General features: G+C 41.4%; 1 protein-coding gene across 1 annotated transcript; it reads left to right on the top strand.

Annotated features, from left to right (window-relative positions):
• The first annotated feature begins 7,691 nt into the window (after positions 1-7,691).
• On the top strand, positions 7,692-21,209 carry LOC109868152 (sterile alpha motif domain-containing protein 9-like). Its single transcript, XM_020457608.2, has 4 exons — positions 7,692-8,055; positions 9,004-9,066; positions 9,172-9,242; positions 14,083-21,209. Exons 3-4 carry the CDS (start codon positions 9,237-9,239, stop codon positions 18,625-18,627), a joined length of 4,551 nt encoding a protein of 1,516 aa, XP_020313197.2. The 5' UTR covers positions 7,692-8,055; positions 9,004-9,066; positions 9,172-9,236; the 3' UTR covers positions 18,628-21,209.
• Positions 21,210-22,860: the final 1,651 nt, after the last annotated feature.

The raw sequence follows: 22,860 nt of genomic DNA, 5'->3' as shown, positions 1-22,860 counted from the left end.
AGGATATTGTGAGAACATTGGCCTGACCTGGGCTGTCCCTTAAGTACACTGTTAGAACAAGGTCTCGGAGGACAAAGGGGTTTCTGGTCTAAAGCCAGCTGGAAGAAGAATAAATGAGGTTAGGACATAACTGGAGTGATTGTCCTTTAAATGTGATCCAACTGTGGGGCAGAAAGAATGTGAGGGATGTTCTGTCACAGAGTGAGCATGTGCGCAGCACGCATGCACATGCTCACATGTTAACACTTATGGCTTAATACTATCTGTAGTTGGTATCAGCCAGCAGTCAATAAATATGAGATACAAGAAGAATACAGCCTCTCCTATCCTAGTAAATCACTTGCCTGGCTACCCAGGCTCCTTGCACTGGCCAAATGCTACGGCAAGCCTACGGACATTAGTTTCTTGTCTGCAATGAGTCTGGATCTTAGTACCTCCCTGACCCTTCACTGAATGAGAACACATTCTGGGCTGTCTGATTGGTGCAGACATCAATGGGTTGTGGGCCAGAGCCAGATCACACATGGGTAAAGCGGCGGATTAAAAACGTGTCATTGGTTTTGATACTCTGGTTAGAGATGATTCAGTCGCCCCTCATCACCACAAAGGACTTCAATGATGGCAGTCTTAGACTAAAGTATGTAGCAAAGAATTTTGTGTGAGTCGTCAGGCTAGTAAATCACATACGTGGACTAAACCAATAAAACATTTCATTTCATATCAGTGTAGTCATATCAGTGTAGTCCTCTCCCACCAGACCACGTTTTAAAAATCCATGAATAACAGACAGACAAAATGAAGACAAAATGATGATCTGGCAGCGATACAGACAGTGCTCTCTCTGACTTAGTGACAGTCTGAAAATCCTGCTCTCTCACTCTGAATAGAATAAAAAATCTGCCTGCTTTGTATTTCAGAATTAAAAACCTTACTGTGGTTTTCCATTTTCCTCTTTCCGGCCACACCACTAGCCAGGGCCGGATTACCGAACAGGCACGCAGGGAAATGTGTAGAATAGCAGTACATTTTCTTTCAAACTGAAAACATTTATCTCAGCCTCATGGAAAAATGGGAACAGAAGCATGAGATGACCTATAAAACAAACAAAAAATATTTGCCACATAGAAAAAAAGCGTTGAATTAAAACATTTTCTCTTGAAATGCAGTAAGTTAGCTGAGGGTGGTTGGGAGGTCGGTGCCCTGGTGCCCCAAATGCAGTAGTCCGGCCCTGCCACTAACCTTTGTGACAGCACAGTTCCAGGACCCAGAATCCCTACTGGTTTTTGGCCATATTAGCAATGCAGAGAAAGAGACATTTACTGAAAAACAAACAACAACAAACAAAAGTGAGCGGGGGGGACAAAAATAAACTTGCACATGACATAAAATAATTGCCAGTCACAATTTCAAACAGATGTGTGTTTAGATGGAGTTGGCCCGGCCAGGCGGCTCAGCGACTAGTGTCCCTGTTAAATATAGTAATTTGATTCGAAAAACAAGCAGTGAGTGAGTGTGAGATGGGCTGAGGGCCAATGGGACCATTCAGAGAGCATTCTAATGACTCTGGAGGTCAGGGGTCGTCAGAGTAAAAGCAGATCAGAGAGGATGTGAGGCCGGCGGCCAGGACAAGGCCCATAAATCCACCCATCTCAGCTCCCCTCTCTCTTTTGGAGGAAGCCATCTTTTCGCTTGCCATTAGAATTAAAACACAATCACAAGACTCATATTGTGCTACAGCCAGGGCCAATCCTAGCGGTTATAATTCAAAGAGGTCAATGAGGTCATGTATTTTAAGAGCATTTGAGGAGCATTGTGTTGCTGACTCCTCTCTGGGTGACTGAAGGGTTGTGGGAAACTGGCCTGGACTTTATTTGAATTTACAACTGAGTGAACAGTGCATGCACTCTGTAATGTGGAATACAACATGATTTGGGACATTTTCTGTAAGTAATTATTCTACAAATGCTGCATATTACAAACATAAAAATGCAATATTTCAATCAATTAGGATAAAAAAATTCAAGAAGACTGCCATGAGAACAGTGTTGTATTAAATGTCCTCTAAATCACTGTAACAAAAAATATATGCGAGTGCAAGAAAATAAACAAACCGTCTCCAGGGAAAATCACAGAATTAAATAGTTATTCTTCCTATTTTCAGCCAGCCATTCGTTCAGCCAGACAGCCATACAGAAATGTTTTAACACTGAGCGGACAGCTGCAGTTTATGGCAGAAATGGTGCAAGACGATCAGGGTAATTTTCATGGCTTGGCCCTTGAGAGAACACACACACGCCTTTCAATTCTGCATGTAAAAACTTTCAGCAGGACGGCAAACAATGTCTGAGAAAAAGTGTGAAGAAGGGAAAATGGTTCTTTCACTCAAAAACAGCTCAGGCCAATTTGAGTGCTCGGCGTACTTCACTGTAGAATAGCTGTGATATGCCCTCTAGTGGTGAAGGAGTAGAATGGTTCCTTTTAAAATCCCAAACTGGAGGAAAAAGCAGATTGGGTTTTGTTCCGATACAATCCATGAGTTACAAAGAGTAGATACAGACACCAAGTATCTCTGAAAAAGACATATAGAACATCCAATCAAACATTTCAAAGAATGAGCATGTGAAGCTAAGATCAGTCATTGTAGATCACATGTTTTACACAATATCAGCCATTATCATCATGGACAGTGATGTGTTCCCTTTCCACATGAGAAATTACTCTCTGAAGCATACTATCCCCACATTCCTAGCCCCCCCACCACCCGGCCCTCAGGGGCTGACAGAAATAAACACAGAACAGGGGGCATAATGTCACACTCTGTGGCCCTGCATGGGGCATGACCCTTGGACCTGATGAAGACCTGAGTGGTCAAAACATTGTTAAATAAATCACATGGGAGCATAGAATGCAATGACTGAACTGTAGAGACTCTTTTCACCCTTGGAGCCCCAACCATGACTATCTCTAGGACTCATCCCAGTCTTCAACCAGCTCCAGTGGATTCACCTCTAACCTCTGACCCCTTACTTCTAACCTCCTGACCCTCAGCCCATGACATGGTGTGGATTCCTTTAAGCTTGGCCACTCACCCCTGTCCACTAGAACCTAGAACATGAACTCTAGGTAACCAACGTGCTATGGCGTTAATGCTATGTACTGACATCCACCAGGCCTCACCATATAGATAGCTCAACCTAATGTCAGATGAAGATCTGTGAGTTTGGCTGGTGTAAGAGGAGCTGGGGCATCTCTGGAATGCTTTAGAGCTGCTGTGATGTGTCGTTTGTCAGTGGCAGATATTGTAAAACGCAGGTGGACATCTTTGTTTTAGACCCTAGAACAAATCTCGGAAACGGAACTGTCACAAACAAGAAATTACCCTAAATAATACAATATCTCAGGAGTCATGCTGCTAGAAAATCTGATAACAATTCAATAGGATGTCAATGAAATAAGGACTTACAAACCCCAAACTATTTTTTGTTGTAATTTTGTTAAATCTAGAGGAATCTTAAATAATAGCTCTACCGTATGTTAAGTACTCTGATTCAGACTCCCACAGCCTAACACCCCCCCACCCCTGGACCAACTTTGGGAAACCCTGACCCAGAGAATACTGTCATAAAGAGATACGTTTGTCATCATAATATCATTCTGGCAGCTCTCAATCTCCTGAGCATGATGGAGACCTCAGTCATGACCATAGACATACATACTTACATCATTGGCCATTACCACCACATCCACATTAAGCAGGTGTCTCCAGACCTTCATAAACAGGGAGACCTAGCAGGTGACACGGTTCCCAGAAGGATCAATCACACGCCTGTCTGTCATTCATCCAGTCAGGTACTGAGAAGAGGAAAGTGGACACAGGTAGAAGAATATGGGCCAGATTTACTAAGCTTTCCCTTACGTTTGAATCTATTTCAAAAGGGAATTTAACAGGTGATTTGTCCCTATTGGTGCAAACGCTTAGGACATCTGGCTTTTGTATCTCTTTGTGTCTGATCAGCCACCATCTTCTGTGCAGTGACCCTGCAGACCTCAAAAGTCTGCCACAATCTACAATGTCCCAGCATACAAAGGGACATGTCACCTCCCATGAGCTTCTCCGATTGCAGCCATCTGCCACTGTAATGTATGGACTACAAATACCTGCTAATCATCAGGACACGACACCTTTGAGTCACTCAGGCTACCATCAAAAGCCTTACCACCCTCTCAAAGCCTCCAACTATTTATTGTCCATATTTGGGAGATTGGCTCTCAGTAGTACTTCATTTTGGTCTAGAAATATCTTGGTTCAGTAATGACCGAGGGCACTTACAGTTATTGTTTATTTGTATTGATGAGTCGTTACTTGTCATAGGTGACTTACTTCTTGTAAAACTCTAAATAAATAATGCATATTACAATCCTTTTTGAACACTCACACAAAACAGGACAAACTATTTTCATGCCACACCGATACAGCTATGACCCGAAGTGGTTTTCCTAGCAGGTTACGAGAGCATTTTTTCACTAACCCATTTCCTAACCTCAACCTAATTCTCCTATAATCTGCTACAAAAAAGTTACTTCCGGTTGTAGCTGTATCGAAGTGGCATGAAAAGGGTGTTTGAATTTCTCTTGGACCCATAGAGATAGATAGAGGACTCTTCATGGATATAACTTGGATACAACGATGACTGGAAGTGATTTTCCTAGCAGTTTAGGAGAGCATTTTCGGTATCCCTAAACCCTAACCCTTTTCCTAGTCTTAACCTAATTCTTCTAACCTGCTACGTTCATTCTCCTAACCGTATGCCTAAATTCTCCTAACCTGCTACAAAAAAAGTAACTTCTTCTTTTAGGGTACCTGTTAGTCCCCTCTTGTGCTTGAGGCGCCATCATCTGTCAGACTTGGGCAGTGCGTCCTTATTCAAAGAGAGCATGATGCCTCCGATGCCAGCATTATTGTGCTCTGTTTTGGAAATGTACAAGTTAGATTTGACTCACTTCATTCAATGGGACCACATAGAACAGTTGATCACTGCCTGCAATCTTATGCTGTACTATGGGTAAACTGGAGCACCAATGTTGGATACTGTGACATATTTGACAAATCCTCATGTCACCATGATAAACTAGTTCTTTGACTTTAGTCACTGCATCAATGTGTCTTCTTGCATTGTTGAAAATACAGAATCTGCCTATCAAATGCAGAAAGGCCATAGTAGCCTACATATATGATTAAATCAAAATAACATATACTAAAACCTGAGGCAAATAAAAGATACAGGGTTCATTTGGGAGATACCTGAGATTCTCCATTCTCCAGACGTTCTGTCTGGAGAATGACGTTCTGTCTGGAGAGTCGGTCATATATTTATTATGGTACTTGCTTGGGGAAAATATCGAAAAATGTTTAGCCATACAGTAGCAAGACATTGAGTGTTGGCCTGATGTGAGAATGTGGAGGGTAAGAATGGTCTGCAAATAAAGGTCTGAGCTTTCAGCATGAGTGAAATATATCAGCATATACCAAGGTTGTACAGTACCAGTCAAAAGTTTGGACACACCTACTCATTCCAGAGTTTTTCTTTTTTTAAACTATTTTATACATTGTATAATAATATTGAAGACATCAAAACTATGAAATAACACATGGAATCATGTACTAACCAAAAAAGTGTTAAACAAATCAAAATCAAAATACATTTTATATTTGAGATTCTTCAAAGTAGCCTTGATGACAGCTTTGCACATTCTTGGCGTTCTCTCAACCAGCTTCATGAGGTAGTCACCTGGAATGCATTTAAATTCCAATCAAACTTTATTTGCCACATGCGCCGAATACAGTGTAGACTTTACCATGAAATGCTTACTTACAAGCCCTTAACAACAGTGCAGTTCAAGAAGAAGAAAATATGCAAAAAAATAACAAAATTGCACAATTGGATGGGAGAATGTAAAACATCAGCCATGTTCTTTGGCGCCATCTTATATAATTAACAGGTGTTCCTTGTTAAAGGTTGTGGAATTTCTTTGAGCCAACCAGTTGTGTTGTGACAAGGTAGGGGTAGTATACAGAAGATGTCCCTATTTGGTAAAAGACCAAGTGCATATGATGGCAAGAACAGCTCAAATTAGCAAATAGAAATGACAGTCCATCATTACTTTAAGTGATGAAGGTCAGTCAATATGGAACATTTCAAGAACTTTTAAAGTTTCTTCAAGTACAGTCACAAAAACCATCAAACGCTATGATAAAACTGGCCCTCATGAGGACCGCCACAGGGAAAGAAGACCCAGAGTTACCTCTGCTACATAGGATAAGTTCATTAGAGTTACCAGCCTCAGAAATTGCAGCCCAAATAAATGCTTCACAGAGTTCAAGTGACAGACACATCTCAACATCAACTGTTCAGAAGAGACTACGTGAACCAGGCCTTCATAGTCAAATTGCTGCAAGGAAACCTCTTCTAAAGGACACCAATAAGAAGAAGAGACTTGCTTGGTCAAAGAAACACGAGCAATGGACATTAGACCGGTGGAAATCTGTTCTTTGGTCTGATGAGTCCAAATTTGCGATTTTTGGTTCCAACCGCGGTGTCTTTGTGAGACGCAGAGTGGTGAACGGATGATCTCCGCATGTACGGTTCCAACCGTAAAGCATGGAGGAGGTGGTGTAATGGTGTGGGGGTAATGGTGACATTGTCAGTGATTTATTTAGAATTCAAGGCACACTTAACCAACATGGCTACCACAGCATTCTGCAGCAATACGCCATCCCATCTGGTTTGCGCTTAGTGGGATTATCATTTGTTTTTTAACAGAACAATGGCCCAACACACCTCGAGGCTGTGTAAGGGCTATTTGACCAAGAAGGAGAGTGATGGAGTGCTGCATCAGATTGCCTGGCCGCCACAATCACCTGACTTCAACCGAATTGAGATGGTTTGGGATGAGTTGGACTGCAGAGTGAAGGAAAAGCAGCCAACAAATGCTCAGCATATGTGGGAACTTCAAGACTGTTGGAAAAGCATTCAAGGTGAAGCTGGTTGAGAGAATGCTGAGTGTGCAAAGCTGTCATCAAGGCAAAGGGTGGCTATTTGAAGAATCTGTCCCCCGGCCCACCACTGGAGTCACTAGTGTGCGATGGGACAGGAACATCCCTGCCAGCCAAACCCTGCCCTAACCCGGGTGATGCTGGGCCAATAGTGCACCCCCACATGGGTCTCCCAGTCGTGGATGGCTGCAACAGAGAACTGGATTCGAACCAGGTTCTCTAGTGGCACAGCTTTAGACCACTGTGCCACTCGGGAGGCCCTTTCCATAGACGTTTTTGGTTACTACATGATTCCATGTTATTTCTTAGTTGTGATGTCTTTACTATTATTCTGCAATGTAGAAAATAGTCCAAATAAAGAAAAACCTTTGAATGAGTAGGTGTGTCCAAACATTTGACTGTTACTGTATGTTTGCAAAGTAGATCCCTAGTCTGGATTTTCATATAATTTGTGTAGAGAACAGGGGATAAAACTCAATACAGCACTACATCAACAGTGCATATCCATTATTTTCATGTCAGTAGAACAGATGTAGCACAGAAGATGAGGAGATTGGGGAAGCCACTTTTACTAGTAAGATACACCTCAAATTAAGTTTCGTTTCAACTGAAACGCGCCGAATTGAGGAAGTCGAAGGAAGGGAATACAATTTTTCCAGAAGAGACGGACAGCTAAAGCTCACCTCCGCATGCCATTTTTTCAGTATAACACATACTCGTTTAAAATACCTATTTCAACCAAGTCTTTGAAAATCTGTAATATTTCTATACTAGTGTTCAATTTAATTGGTTTGGAAAGACTTGCTATTATTTACACCATATTTCAGCGAAGTCGAAAGCTTGCCAAATTGCCAACAGACAACGGTCCCCATCTTCCGGATTCTTAGGTTTATTCTCTTTCGACCTAATCGAACAATTTCCACACCGACCGTGGTTTCTGCTTACCAGTGAGACCGGAAAACTATTTCATGTTGCTGTCAGGAAAGCTATAATAATGAAAGGTAAGTTTGCAGTTTTACGTAATGTTAAAGGCTACATAGACAACGTTTTACATTATAAAATATATTCAGTGTGAAGTATCGAACACCTCTCGCAGTTAGGCTATACATTATCCGGATATTACATACATTTCTAGAGTTAATGCCATTAAAACGCCTATTTGAACCGATTTTCGTACATTATGAAAATCAATGACATGATGCATATTAAACTTGAGAAGCCTAACATATAAAGCCTAAACTATAAGAAAAGTGGTGGCCTACACTACTTTTTAAACATTTAAAGCCTCAACACTCTTAGTTAAATAATTCAATTCTCAACACTCTTAGTTCGTGTTTCAGCCAAGATGCAGCCCTGCCACACTTGCTATAAAAGTGAGAAATGGGTCTGGAGAAATGTAACCACTCTCAAATTGATAGAGCGAGCTGGTATGGTTGCAATGACGGACAGCCCATGAGATCAACATGTTTACACACATTTGAACAAGAAGGCAGTTTGTTTACATGGGCCTAAATTATATTTTTTAAGAATCAATTAATCTTAATTGAAATGACTACTGAACAGCAGTTAAGATTGTATTTCTGTTACATGGTATTTACTTGGTACTTAGAAATGACATGGTAAAAGTAATGCATTTTTTAAATCAGACGTACATTTGCGGTTTTGTCTATTCTCTCCTGAACCAACCTGATTTTCACAACCACATCTTGCCTTATACAGAGTGGCTGCTATAGTAGGCATTCAGAGACTGAATCCAAACTGAATTGCTTCATTTCACTTTTGTTTCACTTCATGATTTAATATATTAATTGAAACTGATTGTGTCTGTAATGAGGGGCATTAAAACGATTGGATCAGCGAGTGCGCCACGCCTTGGTTAGAATGTTTGTGGTGGTATCCTTACAGTTTCACAATAATATAATCTACCCTTCCTGGTTTTATGTTTACAGCATGTTGCAGCTACACAGCAGCACAGCATTTATGCGGAAATGGTGAAAACAGAAAACAAAGTGGTAAATCACGTTTTTTGTTTCATGGTATTTCTCTCTGGCTTATTCAATGGGTGACTGATTATATTGCATTTCATGTACTAAACTATTTTTCAATTTTTCCATCAGTTTGACTGAGAAACCAGTTCACAGACAAGGATCCAAAGGATTTCAGTAAGGCTGAACAAGTCCAAATGGAGGTATTTATCATCTAATTCATAACAAAAATAAGAATAATATTCACTGTACCAGTTTAACACTTTTCTGTTTACTACATGATTCCATATGTGTTATTTCATAGTTTTGATGTCATCACTATTATTCTAGAAAATAGTAACAAAATAAAGAAAAAACCTTGAATGAGTAGGTGTACAAACTTTGGACTGGTACTGTATATATACACTACTGTTCAAAAGTTTGGGGTCAATTAGAAATGTCCTTGTTTTTGAAAGCAAGGCACATTTTTTGTCCATTAAAATCACATCAAATGGATCAGAAATACAGTGTAGAAATGTTTAATGTTGTAAATGACTATTGTAGCTGGAAACGGCAGATTTTTTTATGGATTATCTACATAGGCGTACAGAGGCCCATTATCAGCAACCATCACTCCTGTGTTCCAATGGCACGTTGTGTTAGCTAATCCAAGTTTATCATTTTAAAAGGCTAATTGATCATTAGAAAACACTTTTGCAATTATGTTAGCACAGTTGAAAACTGTTCGTCTGATTAAAGCAGCAATAAAATTGGCCTTCTTTAGACTAGTTGAGTATCTGGAGAATGAGCATTTGTGGGTTCGATTACAGGCTCAAAATGGCCAGAAACAAAGGACTTTCTTCTGAAACTCGTCAGTCTATTCTTGTTCTGAGAAATGAAGGCTATTGTGTCCGAGAAATTGCAAAGAAACTGAAGATCTATTACAACGCTGTGAACTACTCCCTTCACAGAATAGCGCAAACTGGCTTTAACCAGAATAGAAAGAGGAGTGGGAGTCCCCGGTGCACAACTGAGCAAGAGGACAAGTACATTAGAGAGTCTAGTTTGAGAAACAGATGCCTCACAATACCTCAACTGGTAGCTTCATTAAATAGTACCTGCAAAACACCAGTCTCAACGTCAACAGTGAAGAGGCGACTCCGGGATGCTGGCCTTCTAGGCAGAGTTCCTCTGTCCAGTGTCTGTGTTCTTTTGCCCATCTTAATCTTTTCTTTTTATTGGCCAGTCTGAGATATGGCTTTTTCTTTGCAACTCTGCCAAGAAGTCCAGCATCTCGGAGTCGCCTCTTCACTGTTAAAATTGAGACTGGTGTTTTGCAGGTACTATTTAATGAAGCTGCCAGTTGAGGACTTGTGAGGCATCTGCTTTATTTTGCTTTTCTTTTGAAAACAAGGACATTTCTAAGTGACCCTAAACTTTTGAACGTAAGTGTGTGTGTGTGTGTGTGTGTGTGTGTGTGTGTGTGTGTGTGTGTGTGTGTGTGTGTATATATACATATATATCAGCAAAAAACTCCTCTCACTTTCAACTGCGTTTATTTTCAGCATACTTAATTAACATGTGTAAATATTTGTATGAACATAACAAGATTCAACAACTGAGGCATAAACTGAAAAAGTTCCACAGACATGTGACGAACAGAAATTGAATAATGTGTCCCTGAACAAAGGGGGGGTTCAAAATCAAAAGTAACAGTCAGTATCTAGTGTGGCCACCAGCTGCATTAAGTACTGCAGTGCATCTTCCCCTCATGGACTGCACCAGATTTGCAAGTTCTTCCACCAAGACACCTGCAAGTTCCCGAACATTTCTGCGGGAATGGCCCTAGACCTCACCCTCCGATCCAACAGGTCCCAGACGTGCTCAATGGGATTGAGATCCGGGCCATGGCAGAACACTGACATTCCTGTTTTACAGGAAATCACACACAGAACGAGCAGTATGACTGGTGGCATTGTCATGCTGGAGGGTCATGTCAGGATGAGTCTGCAGGAAGGGTAGCACATGAGGGAGGAGGATGTCTTCCCTGTAACGCACAGCGTTGAGATTGCCTGCAATGACAACAAGCTCAGTCCGATGATGCTGTGACACACCGCCCCAGACCATGACGGACCTTCCACCTTCAAATCGATCCTGCTCCAGAGTACAGGCCTCGGTGTAACGTTCATTCCTTCGACGATGAACGCGATTCCGACCATTACCCCTGGTGAGACAAAACCGTGATTCGTCAGTGAAGAGCACTTTTTGCCAGTCCTGTCTGGTCCAGCGACGGTGGGTTTGTGCCCATAGGCGCTGTTGTTGCCGGTGATGTCTGGTGAGGACCTGCCTTAGAACAAGCCTACAAGCCCTCACTCCAGCCTCTCTCAGCCTACTGCGGACAGTTTGAGCACTGATGGAGGGATTGTGCGTTCCTGGTGTAACTCAGCCAGTTGTTGTTGCCATCCTGTACATTTCCCACAGGTGATGTTCGGATGTACCGATCCTGTGCAGGTGTTGTTACACGTGGTCTGCCACTGTGAGGACGATCAGCTGTCCGTCCTGTCTCCCTATAGCGCTGTCTTAGGCGTCTCACAGTATGGATATTGCAATTTATTGCCCTGGTCACACCTGCCGTCCTCATGCCTCCTTGCAGCATGCCTAAGGCACGTTCATGCAGATGAGCAGGGACCCTGGGCATCTTTCCTTTGGTGTTTTTCAGAGTCAGTAGAAAGGCCTCTTTAGTGTCCTAAATTTTCAGAACTGACCTTAATTGCCTACCGTCTGTAAGCTGTTAGTGTCTTAACGACCGTTCCACAGGTGCATGTTCATTAATTGTTGATGGTTCATTAAGCAAGCATGGGAAACAGTGTTTAAACCCTTTACAATGAAGATCTGTGAAGTTATTTGGATTTGTACGAAGTATCTTTGAAAGACAGGGTCCTGGAAAAAGGGACGTTTCTTTTTTTGCTGAGTGTATGTGTGTATATACATATATCTCTCAAATAAAATATATACAGTTGAAGTCGGAAGTTTACATACACTTAGGTTGGAGTCAATAAGCTCGTTTTTCAACCACTCCACAATTGTCTTGTTAACAAGGTATAGGTTTGGCAAGTCGGTTAGGACATCTACTTTGTGCATGACACAAGTAATTTTTCCAACAATTGTTTACAGACAGATTATTTCACTTATAATTTATTGTATCACAATTCCAGTGGGTCAGAAGTTTACATACACTAAGTTGACTGTGCCTTTAACCAGCTTGGAAAATTCCAGAAAATTATGTCATGGCTTTAGAAGCTTCTGATAGACTAATTGACATCATTTGAGTCAATTGGAGGTGTACCTGTGGAGGTATTTCAAGGCCTACCTTCAATCTCAGTGCCTCTTTGCTTGCCATCATGGGAAAATCAAAAGAGATCATCCAAGACCTCAGAAGAGAAATGGTAGTCCTCCACAAGTCTGGTTCATCCTTGGGAGCAATTTCCAAACACCCGAAGGTACCACGTTCATCTATACAAACAATAGTACGCAAGTATGAACACCATAGGACCACGCAGCCGTCATACCGCTCATATGACGGTATGACGCTCAGGAAGGAGACGCGTTCTGTCTCTTAGAGATGAACGTACTTTGGTGTGAGAAGTGCAATTCAATCCCAGAACAACAGCAAAGGACCTTGTGAAGATGCTGGAAGAAACAGGTACATGAGTATCTATATCCACAGTAAAACGAGTCCTATATCGAAACATCCTGAAAAGCTGCTCAGCAAGGAAGAAGCCACTGTTCCAAAACCACCATAAAAAAGCCAGACTACGGTTTGCAACTGCACATGGGGACAAAGATCATACTTTTTGGAGAAATGTCCTCTGGTCTGATGAAACAAAAATAGAACTGTTAAGCCATAATGACCATCGTTATTTTTGGAGGAAAAGGAGGGGGAAGGCTTGCAAGCCGAAGAACAGCATCCCAAACGTGAAGCACGGGGGGGGGGGGCAGCATCATGTTGTGGGGTTGCTTTGCTGCAGGAGGGACTGGTGCACTTCACAAAATAGATGGCATCATGAGGCAGGAAAATTTGGTGGATATATTGAAGCAACATCTCAAGACATCAGTTAAAGCTTGATCGCAAATGGGTCTTCCAAATGGACAATGACCCCAAGCATACTTCCAAAGTTGTGGCGAAAAGGCTTAAGGACAACAAAGTCAAGGTATTGGAGTGGCCATCACAAAGCCCTGGCCTCAATCCTATAGAAAATGTGTAGGCAGAACTGAAAAAGCGTGTGCGAGCAAGGAGGCCTACAAACATGACTCCGTTACACCAGCTTTGTCAGGAGGAATGGGCCAAAATTCACCCAACTTATTGTGGGAAGCTTGTGGAAGGCTACCTGAAACGTTTGACCCAAGTTTAACAATTTAAAGGCAGTGCTACCCAAATACTAATTGAGTGTATGTAAACTTCTGACGCACTGGGAATGTGATGAAAGAAATAAAAGCTGAAATAAATCATTCTCTCTACTATTATTCTGACATTTCACATTCTTAAAATAAAGTGGTGATCCTAACTGACCTAAGACGGGGAATTTTTACTAGGATTAAATGTCAGGAATTGTGAAAAACTAAGTTTAAATGTATTTGGCTAAAGTGTATGTAAACTTCCTGATTCAACTCTATATATACACACTACCGGTAAAACGTTTTAGAACACCTAGTCATTCAAGGATTTGTATTTATTTGTACTATTTTCTACATTGTAGAATAATATTGAAGACATCACAACTATGAAATAACACGAATGGAATCATGTAGTAACCAGAAAAGTGTTAAACGAATCAAAATGTTTTATATTGGAGATTCTTCAAATAGCAACCCTTTGCCTTGATGACAGCTTTGCACACTCTTTGCAGTAGTAGTATACACATCACATATTTGGCTTGTGGGTAGAGATGAATATGCGCTAAAACACCAACAAATGTTGAGTAAACCTGCTCAATTGTGAATGATTTTATTGTTAACACCTTTACGGCTTATGAATTTCAATCAAATCAGCCTATTTATTTTCAGAATGAAGAGGAAGGCAAACCAACTGACCTGCCAGATGAGATTAAGGATTGGAATAAACATCACGTGACACAATGGGCTCTCAACAAGGCTTGTGTGGATGGTGAATTTGCGGATATCTTGCTTCAGCAGAACATTAATGGGCCCAGTCTTTTACTTTTAGAAAAATCTGATTTACTAGAGGTGGGTGTCACACTGGGGCCTGCAAAGTTGATCATTCACAAGAGGGATGAACATTTGAAATTTAAGAAAGAGCAGTTGAGTAGCCCAACAACAAATCAGTCTGGGAGACCGTGCAAGCCGTACCCTTTTCATCGACACCATGATGCCTGCAGATACAAGGCGAACAGCGTTCTTGATGTAACAGAATCCGGTGCATCAGACTATATCGAACCCTGTCATGAATATAAAGGATACATCCATATGTCAGAGGCAGCTGTGGAGAGCAAAATGAAAAAGTTCACTGATGAGGTTATTCGTTTTGCAGCAGCCTGCATGAATAGCCGCACTAATGGCACCATACATTTTGGAGTTGGTGACAAGCCAGACTTTGTTCATGGGCAAGTTTTGGGAGTTAGCGTCCCGGATAAAGAGGCATACGTCAATGCTCTGCCACAAGCCATTAAGGGTCATTTTGAGTATAGACATATCCAGACAGCCAAGATGTGCATCAAACCACCTCGATTTGTTGAGGTTCTCAATCCTGATATGACATCCTCAGAGAAGTATGTGATAGAAGTGGACATCGTGCCAGACTTTGTGATCTGTCAAGAGAATTTCTATCACGTTTTCCGCTTGGATACAAGGAAATCAAAGAGGAAGTCCAAATGCAAAGAAACAGAGAAAGAGGAGAAAAAGCTCTTCTTCATTCGTGATCACAGCAGCAGCAGGGATCTCCTTGCACTAACCACTTTTGCCAAGCCAAAGGAAGAATACAATAGGTTTCTCGACGATGTGCCACAGCTGTCACTGCTAAGAAAACAAGCGGAGGTAAATCGCCTTAGTGTGGTTAAAAGTAGTGTCCAGGGCTCCAGACTAAGTGAAATGATAACAGGTGGATCCCAATCCTTAGACAAGTCCCACTTCGAGCGGTATTTGATAGTGACAAACAAATCACATTTAGTTCAATTGGAATCCCTGGGATTTATTCCTGAACTAAACCCAACTGCTGTTTTGGACTTTGACCCTGAGTCGGCAAAACATGGTTTGATGAAGCACTTTGAAGAGCAGAGTACAATAAATATCCACTTGCCAGTACAATATAAAATCACAGAGGCTGTCGAGGACATTGCTAGCAAGCTAAAACTGACTCGAAACACCAGCTGGATCCTCTGCAATGGGGGTATCGAAAGAGAGAGACCCTCAGATGTAGATGACTGGTTAATACAGAAAGGAGCGTCTGTACGAAATGTGATTTCATTTCTGTGTCGGAAAGATGTGCTACCACACAAGAGATTCCTGGTTATTTTTATATTGCTGTCTACTGTGAGTGAGAAAATGGACCCTCTGCTTGAGACCTTCAGCACATTCTGGCAGGAGCTCAGAGGAACAGAGCAAATACTTTGCATCTGTGAAAATGAAGAAGCATTCACCTGCTGGAGGGACCTGATTGAATCCCGCTATGGATTAGACATTAAAGCAAGATCAATCTATGAGCTCAGTTTTGCTGAAGTTAACGGCACCGTCCTCAGCCTGTGGTCAGACAACCGGAAATCCAGCCGTTTCCTACCCTGTGGAGGAGGCAGCAAAGTGATGTTAAAAAAGAAAGAAGAGGGCAGCCTAGACATCCTGAATGTTCTGTGTGTGAATCAGTGTGAAGGAGGAAATGAAGACAAGGCCATCATACAGGAGAAGTTCTACAAAGGAGGAAAGGTGTTATGGTGGAACTTCTATTTCTCTGAGCAGCCAGGATCCATGCCATTCATCAAACGGGACAAGTTTGACTTCATCATGAACACTGTCCTACCAGCTTTGAGCTCTTTGAGAAAAGCTTGTGTGTCCTTCAAACTTTTGCATGTCCCAGGATGTGGTGGAACTACACTAGCCATGCATATATTATGGGCACTGAAAGACAAGTTCCGTTGTGCTGTTCTGAGGGACAGAACTGCGGATCATGTTGTTGTTGCCGAGCAGGTGGTCAAGCTACTGATGTATGAGACAACAAAGCAATCTCCCCGGATTCCTGTGTTGCTCATGCTAGATGACTTTGAGGAGATGGATGACGCATATGATTTGCAGCAGCTTATTGAGAAGGAATGTGTCAAGAAGGACATTGGATCTAGGTCCCCGCAGGTCATTCTACTCAATTGCATGAGGGCTGAGTCTTGGGAGAAGACTGAATCAACTGAAGACACTGTGTTCATTGGCAATAACCTCTCTGAAATGGAGCAGAGGCAGTTCGAGAAAAAACTGGAGGAGATTGAGAAGACCTACAAGAATGCAGACACATTCTATGCTTTCATGATCATGAAGAAGAACTTTTCACCCGAGTATATACAGGGTGTGGCTCGCAACACCCTAAAGAGCTTCAACATAAATCACAAACATGCACAACTCATTGCTGTTCTGGTCTTGTTGAATGTCTACTGCAAGGGTGCAACACTCTCAGTCTCTCTCTGTGAAGAGTTTCTTGGCCTCCAGACCAAGCCACATAGTGGGTCCTCTGATGTTAAGGCTGGATTTGGGAAGTTTTCCACTCTAGTGACCTGCTACACAGAGGAGACTAAGGTTGTATTCGAGGCAGTGAGAATGATCCACTCAAGCATGGCCATGCACTGTTTGAAGGAGCTTACAACCACATACAGTGTAACCAAAGCTGAGATCACTGATCTACTGCTCACCACAGACAAGCTTTATGAGTGCATACAGGGCAAAGATAAACTCATGAAGGATGTTCACACCATGTTAGTGAAAAGACATCACTCAGTCAAGGGTGAAGATTCTCAATTTTCACCTCTCATCCAGGATATTGCAAAGGAGACACCAGGTGTTGAAGAAAATGTTCTATTCAATGCAGCCAAGCGCTTTGAAAAAGATGCTGTCATCTCTCAGCTTTTTGCCAGATACCAATACCTGAAGAAAAGGGATTTCAGGGAGGCAAAGGACTGGGCAAAGATTGCAAAAGATCTTTCCAGAGATAACTCCTACATTTCTGACACATCTGCACAAGTGATCAAGCATGAGCTAAAGAGTGAAATACAAAGTGACAAAGAAGATTCCATAAAACCTGAAAGGCTCAAAGGCTATCTTAGAATGGCCCAGTCAGCAACAGAGGCCTTCAGGGATACACAGGAAATTGCAAAGAAGGAGGCTACTCTGAGAGTACAAAACAAGAGAGACAACAGCCCTTTCAACACTGCAGGGTGCCTTGGAGAAATTCAGGTTGCAGTCATCATCATCAAAATACTGGAAAAATGTCCAGTGTTTTCTTCAGGCAATGTCCGTCATGACATTCTGAGTGAAGTTCTGTCTGGCAAAATTACAATCCAAGATGTTGCGAGGAATGATTCCAGATGTAACAAACATGCCTCATATTACTACATTCTCAGTGAATTTGAAGATCTTCTGTACAACCTTAAATATTACATGAAGAGGCACTTTGATTTTCTTGACAGCTTTTATGTCAACTTGGGTCCCAGGTTCACCCTGAAAGACAGTCGAGAGGAAAGAACTCGACAGGAGCTCTTCCAGTGCTTTCAAAGATACAGTGACCTCTTTTGCAAGACAGATTCCACAGAATTAATGAAAAACAAGAACCTGAAAATTGGCATCCAAATTCACAAGGCAAGGCAATTTTTGGAGAGTAGAAAAACTGATACTCATTCAGGGATTCTGGATTGCCTCTCCAACGATACCTCAGGTGACACGATGCAAAAGATAGTCCTGCAGTATGACTTAATTCTGAGTAAAGATCCTGAAAGGAGCGTTAGAGAAATGGTCAATTTCATCTATGCCAATGTTGTGCTAAGCTGTGTCAAACCTGAATCTCAACACCTTCGCCCGTATCAGATCCTCATTGATCTTCTTTGCCAGGTTCTTAAAGGTCAAATCCCATATGGTGAAAGTTTAGCATTGCACTTCATTGCTGTAGCTCTGCTGTGGCCACAACATATCCTCATGCCACAACCAGAGGCATCTCAGAAGTTGGGAAGCTATGTGTCACAGATGAGGACATCATACTGGAACGAGATGAAATCTGTTTTCAATGGAAAGTTGCCTGTTGTCCATTTCTTCTTGGGGAAGAAGCCGGGCTATGCTTGCCTAGTTCGCCTTCGGGAAATCATGTGGTGTGTAAGACCAGAAGAAGACTTTGATTCACTTTGGACAAATGGCAAAATATGGAAGCATGAGAGAGTCAAGGAGCTCCTTTACAGAGTGAAAGGAGAGGTACAAAGGAAATTCATTCTGGCAGATACCAGGAACGCAGGCTTAAAGATAGAAGTCAGTGCAATGTACAAAAGTCAACTCTGTGGAAAAGAGCAGGGATCAAAAGTATCATTTTTCATTGGTTTCTCAATGAAGGGCCCACTGGCTTTTGACATCGATTGAAGAAGAGCCCAATTAATATGCAGTCAGACATACACTATCATTTTTTTGTACATTAAAATAACATCAAATTGATCAGAAATACAGTGTAGACATTGTTAATGTTGTAAATGACTATTGTAGCTGGAAATGGCAGATTTGTTATGGAATATCTACATAGGCGTAGAGGCCCATTATCAGCAACCATCACTCCTGTGTTCCAATGGCACGTTGTATTAGCTAATCCAAGTTTACCATTTTAAAAGGCTAATTGATCATTAGAAAACACTTTTGCAATTATGTTAGCACCGCTGAAAACTGTTGTTCTCATTAAAGCAGCAATAAAACTGGCCTTCTTTAGACTAATTGAGTATCTGAAGCATCAGCATTTGTGGGTTCGATTACAGGCTCAAAAGTACCAGAAACAAAGACCTTTGTTCTGAAACTTGTCAGTCTATTCTTGTTCTGAGAAATGAATGCTATTCCATGCGGGAAATTGCCAAGAAACTGAAGATCTCGTACAACGCTGTGTACTACTCCCTTCACAGAACAGCGCAAACGGTCTCTAACAGAATATAAAGAGGAGTGGGAGGCTCAGGTGCACAACTGAGCAAGAGGACAAGTACATTAATGTCTAGTTTGAGCAACAGACGTCTCACAAGTCCTCAAATGGCAGCTTCATTAAATAGTACCCGCAAAACACCAGTCCCAACGTCAACAGTGAAGAGGCGACTCCGGGATGCTGGCCTTCTAGGCAGAGTTCCTCTTTCCAGTGTCTGTGTTCTTTTGCCCATTTTAATATTTTATTTTTATTGGCCAGTCTGAGATATGTATTTTTCTTTGCAACTCTGCCTAGAAGGCCAGCATCCCGGAGTCGCCTCTTCACTTGACATTAAGACGGGTGTTTTGCGGGTACTATTTAATGAAGCTGCCAGTTGAGGACTTGTGAGGCGTCTATGTTCACCGACTCGTTATCACAGGGCTCTCTCCCCCCGACGCTAACCCAAGCCTCCATCTCATATACTTAAGAAAGATAAAGATCCGGCGGAATGTGGTGGATATCGGCCCATTTCACTTTTGAACGCTGATGTTAAATTATTAGCTAAGGTTCCAGCATGTCAGTTGGAACCCTGCCTTCACGTTCTCATATCTGATGATCAAACGGGTTTAATTAAAGGGTGACAACTGTTTTCCAATGTACGACGGCTTTTGAAAATGATACTGTCTCCTATCTCCCCAGACCCCCAAAAAGTTGGTTCTCTTGATGCGGAGAAGGCTTTCGACCGGGTGGAGTGTGATTATTTATTTAAGATTTTGAGAAGATTTGGTTTTGGGTCCAATTTCATCTCATGGATACGTCTGCTCTATTCTGCTCCTACGGCTAGTGTACACACAAACTTGCAACATTCAAAATACTGACCCCTCTCCAGAGGGACCCATCAAGGGTGCCCTATGTCCCCGATCCTTTTTGCTCTTGCGATAGAACCACATTCCTTGGCCTTAAATTTATCACCATCATTCACTGGAATCCACCGAGCTGGTGAAAAGCACAAAGTGTCACTGTATGCAGATGATCTAGTATTATATACAGTTGAAGTCGGAGGTTTACATACACTTAGGTTAGAGTCATTAAAACTCGTTTTTCAACCACTTCACAAATTTCTTGTTAACAAAGTATAGGTTTGGCAAGTCGGTTAGGATAACAACAAAAAATTGCACAATTAAAAATGTTTTTTACTTGTGCATGACACAAGTAATTTTTCCAGCAATTGTTTACAGACAGATTATTTCACTTATAATTTACTGTATCACAATTCCAGTGGGTCAGAAGTTTACATACACTAAGTTGACTGTGCCTTTAACCAGCTTGGAAAATTCCAGAAAATTATGTCATGGCTTTAGAAGCTTCTGATAGGCTAATTGACATCATTTGAGTCAATTGGAGGTGTACTTGTGGATGTATTTCAAGGCCTACCTTCACACTCAGTGCCTCTTTGCTTGACATCATGGGAAAATCAAAAGGAATCAGCCAAGACCTCAGAAAAAATTGTAGACCTCCACCACAAGTCTGGTTCATCCTTGGAAGCAATTTCCTAACACCTGAAGATACCACATTCATCTGTACAAACAATAGTGCGCAAGTATGAACACCATGGGACCACGCATCCATCATACCGCTCAGGAAGGATACTGTTAAGGGAACTTTTTATCAATGATGACTAATTATGTATACATTTCAATCAGGACTGACTAATCAGAATACTATTATGTTACTGTATATGTATGAATTTTCTTTTTAATCTTAGTACTGAATATAATGTGTGTAAATATAATCAAGAATTAGAACAATGACTGTCTGTACCATGGTAGAAATGAATGAACTTATAGCCAGTCTGGCTAGAAGGCTTATCTACACAAACTGACCTTGGCTCAGTCATATATTATCTTAATAGGGAGAGACATGTGAGAACCATACAGCCATTGTACTAGAGAGGAGATGACATGGGCTAGTACTGAAACTAATGATGTCATTTTCAGTTTATAACCTGTGGTAAAATGTGTAATGAGCAGTACTCTCGTGAATAAAAGCTGCTGGTTGACTTTAAGACTGGGCTCTGTCCATTTTATACAAATAAGGGACATACAAATCCTTATGAATTGACAGAGTGTTTGATTTTAATTGGGTATTAAAACAGAGGAATTTAATTCCTGCAACAGATACACGTTCTGTCTCCTAGAGATGAACGTACTTTGCTGCGAATCAATCCCAAAACAACAGCAAAGGACCTTGTGAAGATGCTGGAGGAAACAGGTACAAGTCCTATATCGACATATCCTGAAAGGCCGCTCAGCACGGAAGAAGCCACTGCTCTAATACCGCCATAAAAAAGGCAGACTACGGTTTGCAACTGCACATGGGGACAAAGATCATACTTTTTGGAGAAATGTCCTCTGGTCTGATGAAACAAAAATAGAACTGTTTGGCCATAATGACCATTGTTATGTTTGGAGGGAAAAGGAGGAGGATTGCAAGCCGAAAAACACCATCCCAATTGTGAAGCACGGGGGTGGCAGCATCATGTTGTGGGGGTGCTTTGCTGCAGGAGGGGCTAGCGCACTTTCACAAAATAGATGGCATCATGAGGCAGGAAAATTTGGTGGATATATTGAAGCAACATCTCAAGACATCAGTCAGGAAGTTAAAGCTTGGTCGCAAATGGGTCTTCCAAATGGACAATGACCCCAAGCATACTTCCAAAGTTGTGGCGAAAAGGCTTAAGGACAACAAAGTCAAGGTATTGGAGTGGCCATCACAAAGCCCTGACCTCATTCCCATAGAAAATGTGTGGGCAGATCTGAAAAAGCGTGTGCGAGAAAGGAGGCCTACAAACCTGACTCCGTTACACCAGCTCTGTCAGGAGGAATGGGCCAAAATTCACCAAACTTATTATGGGAAGATTGTGGAAGGCTACCTGAAACGTTTGACCGAAGTTAAACAATAACATGTGATATTTTTTATTTTTGTGTATGTGTACATGTGTGCATATTTATATATTTCCAATCGTAAATGTATTTTATTTTTGTATTTATGCTGCTTTTGTTGTTAAAGGGAGGGAGGTGGTTCAATAAGTATATGGGGTAGAAGGATGTATCTGTTTAATTTGTATTTTGTATTTCTTTATGTCCAATAAACATTAAAAAAAAGAAATATAAAAATAATATATACTGTATATATATATAATTTTTTTAAAGACTAACTACCAATTGGGGAGAAAAAGGGGTATTTTAAATAATATGGTGTGTATATGGTGTAGTGTGTTAAAGTGATCATTTGTCTCCTAGGGTGTCCCTTATTTTAGATGTGGTAGGGTGAGGTGCCCCATTATCAACAATTGCCATAAAAAGGTGTGCAGTTCAAGCATGCGAGAACTATAATATATTGATGCAATAACTCTTTTACAATAAAATACAAATAGCTTATTAATGATAACACTAAACATATATTTTGTCATACATTGATCAAAATATGTTCCTGATGCTTTTGTTATTTATTAATGTACAACATACTTTCACCACAACGTTTGTGTTGTGCTACAAAAGTGAACGTAGTACTTCACAGGAAAAGCGCTCGAGAGAGAGATGCCATATCATGTTGTCAAGTCTGGCCTTGAGGCTGGCCAGGCTGGTAACTGACAGCCACCAGCAGGATCTACTTGAACTGGCCCCAGGATCCTAACCAGCTACAGGCATGCTGGG

This window comes from Oncorhynchus kisutch, linkage group LG2 (genome assembly GCF_002021735.2).
Source record: "Oncorhynchus kisutch isolate 150728-3 linkage group LG2, Okis_V2, whole genome shotgun sequence".
Taxonomy (NCBI): Eukaryota; Metazoa; Chordata; class Actinopteri; order Salmoniformes; family Salmonidae; genus Oncorhynchus; species Oncorhynchus kisutch.
The sequence above is the reverse complement of the archived record's forward strand: the minus strand, read 5'-3'. Positions and strand labels throughout refer to the sequence as shown.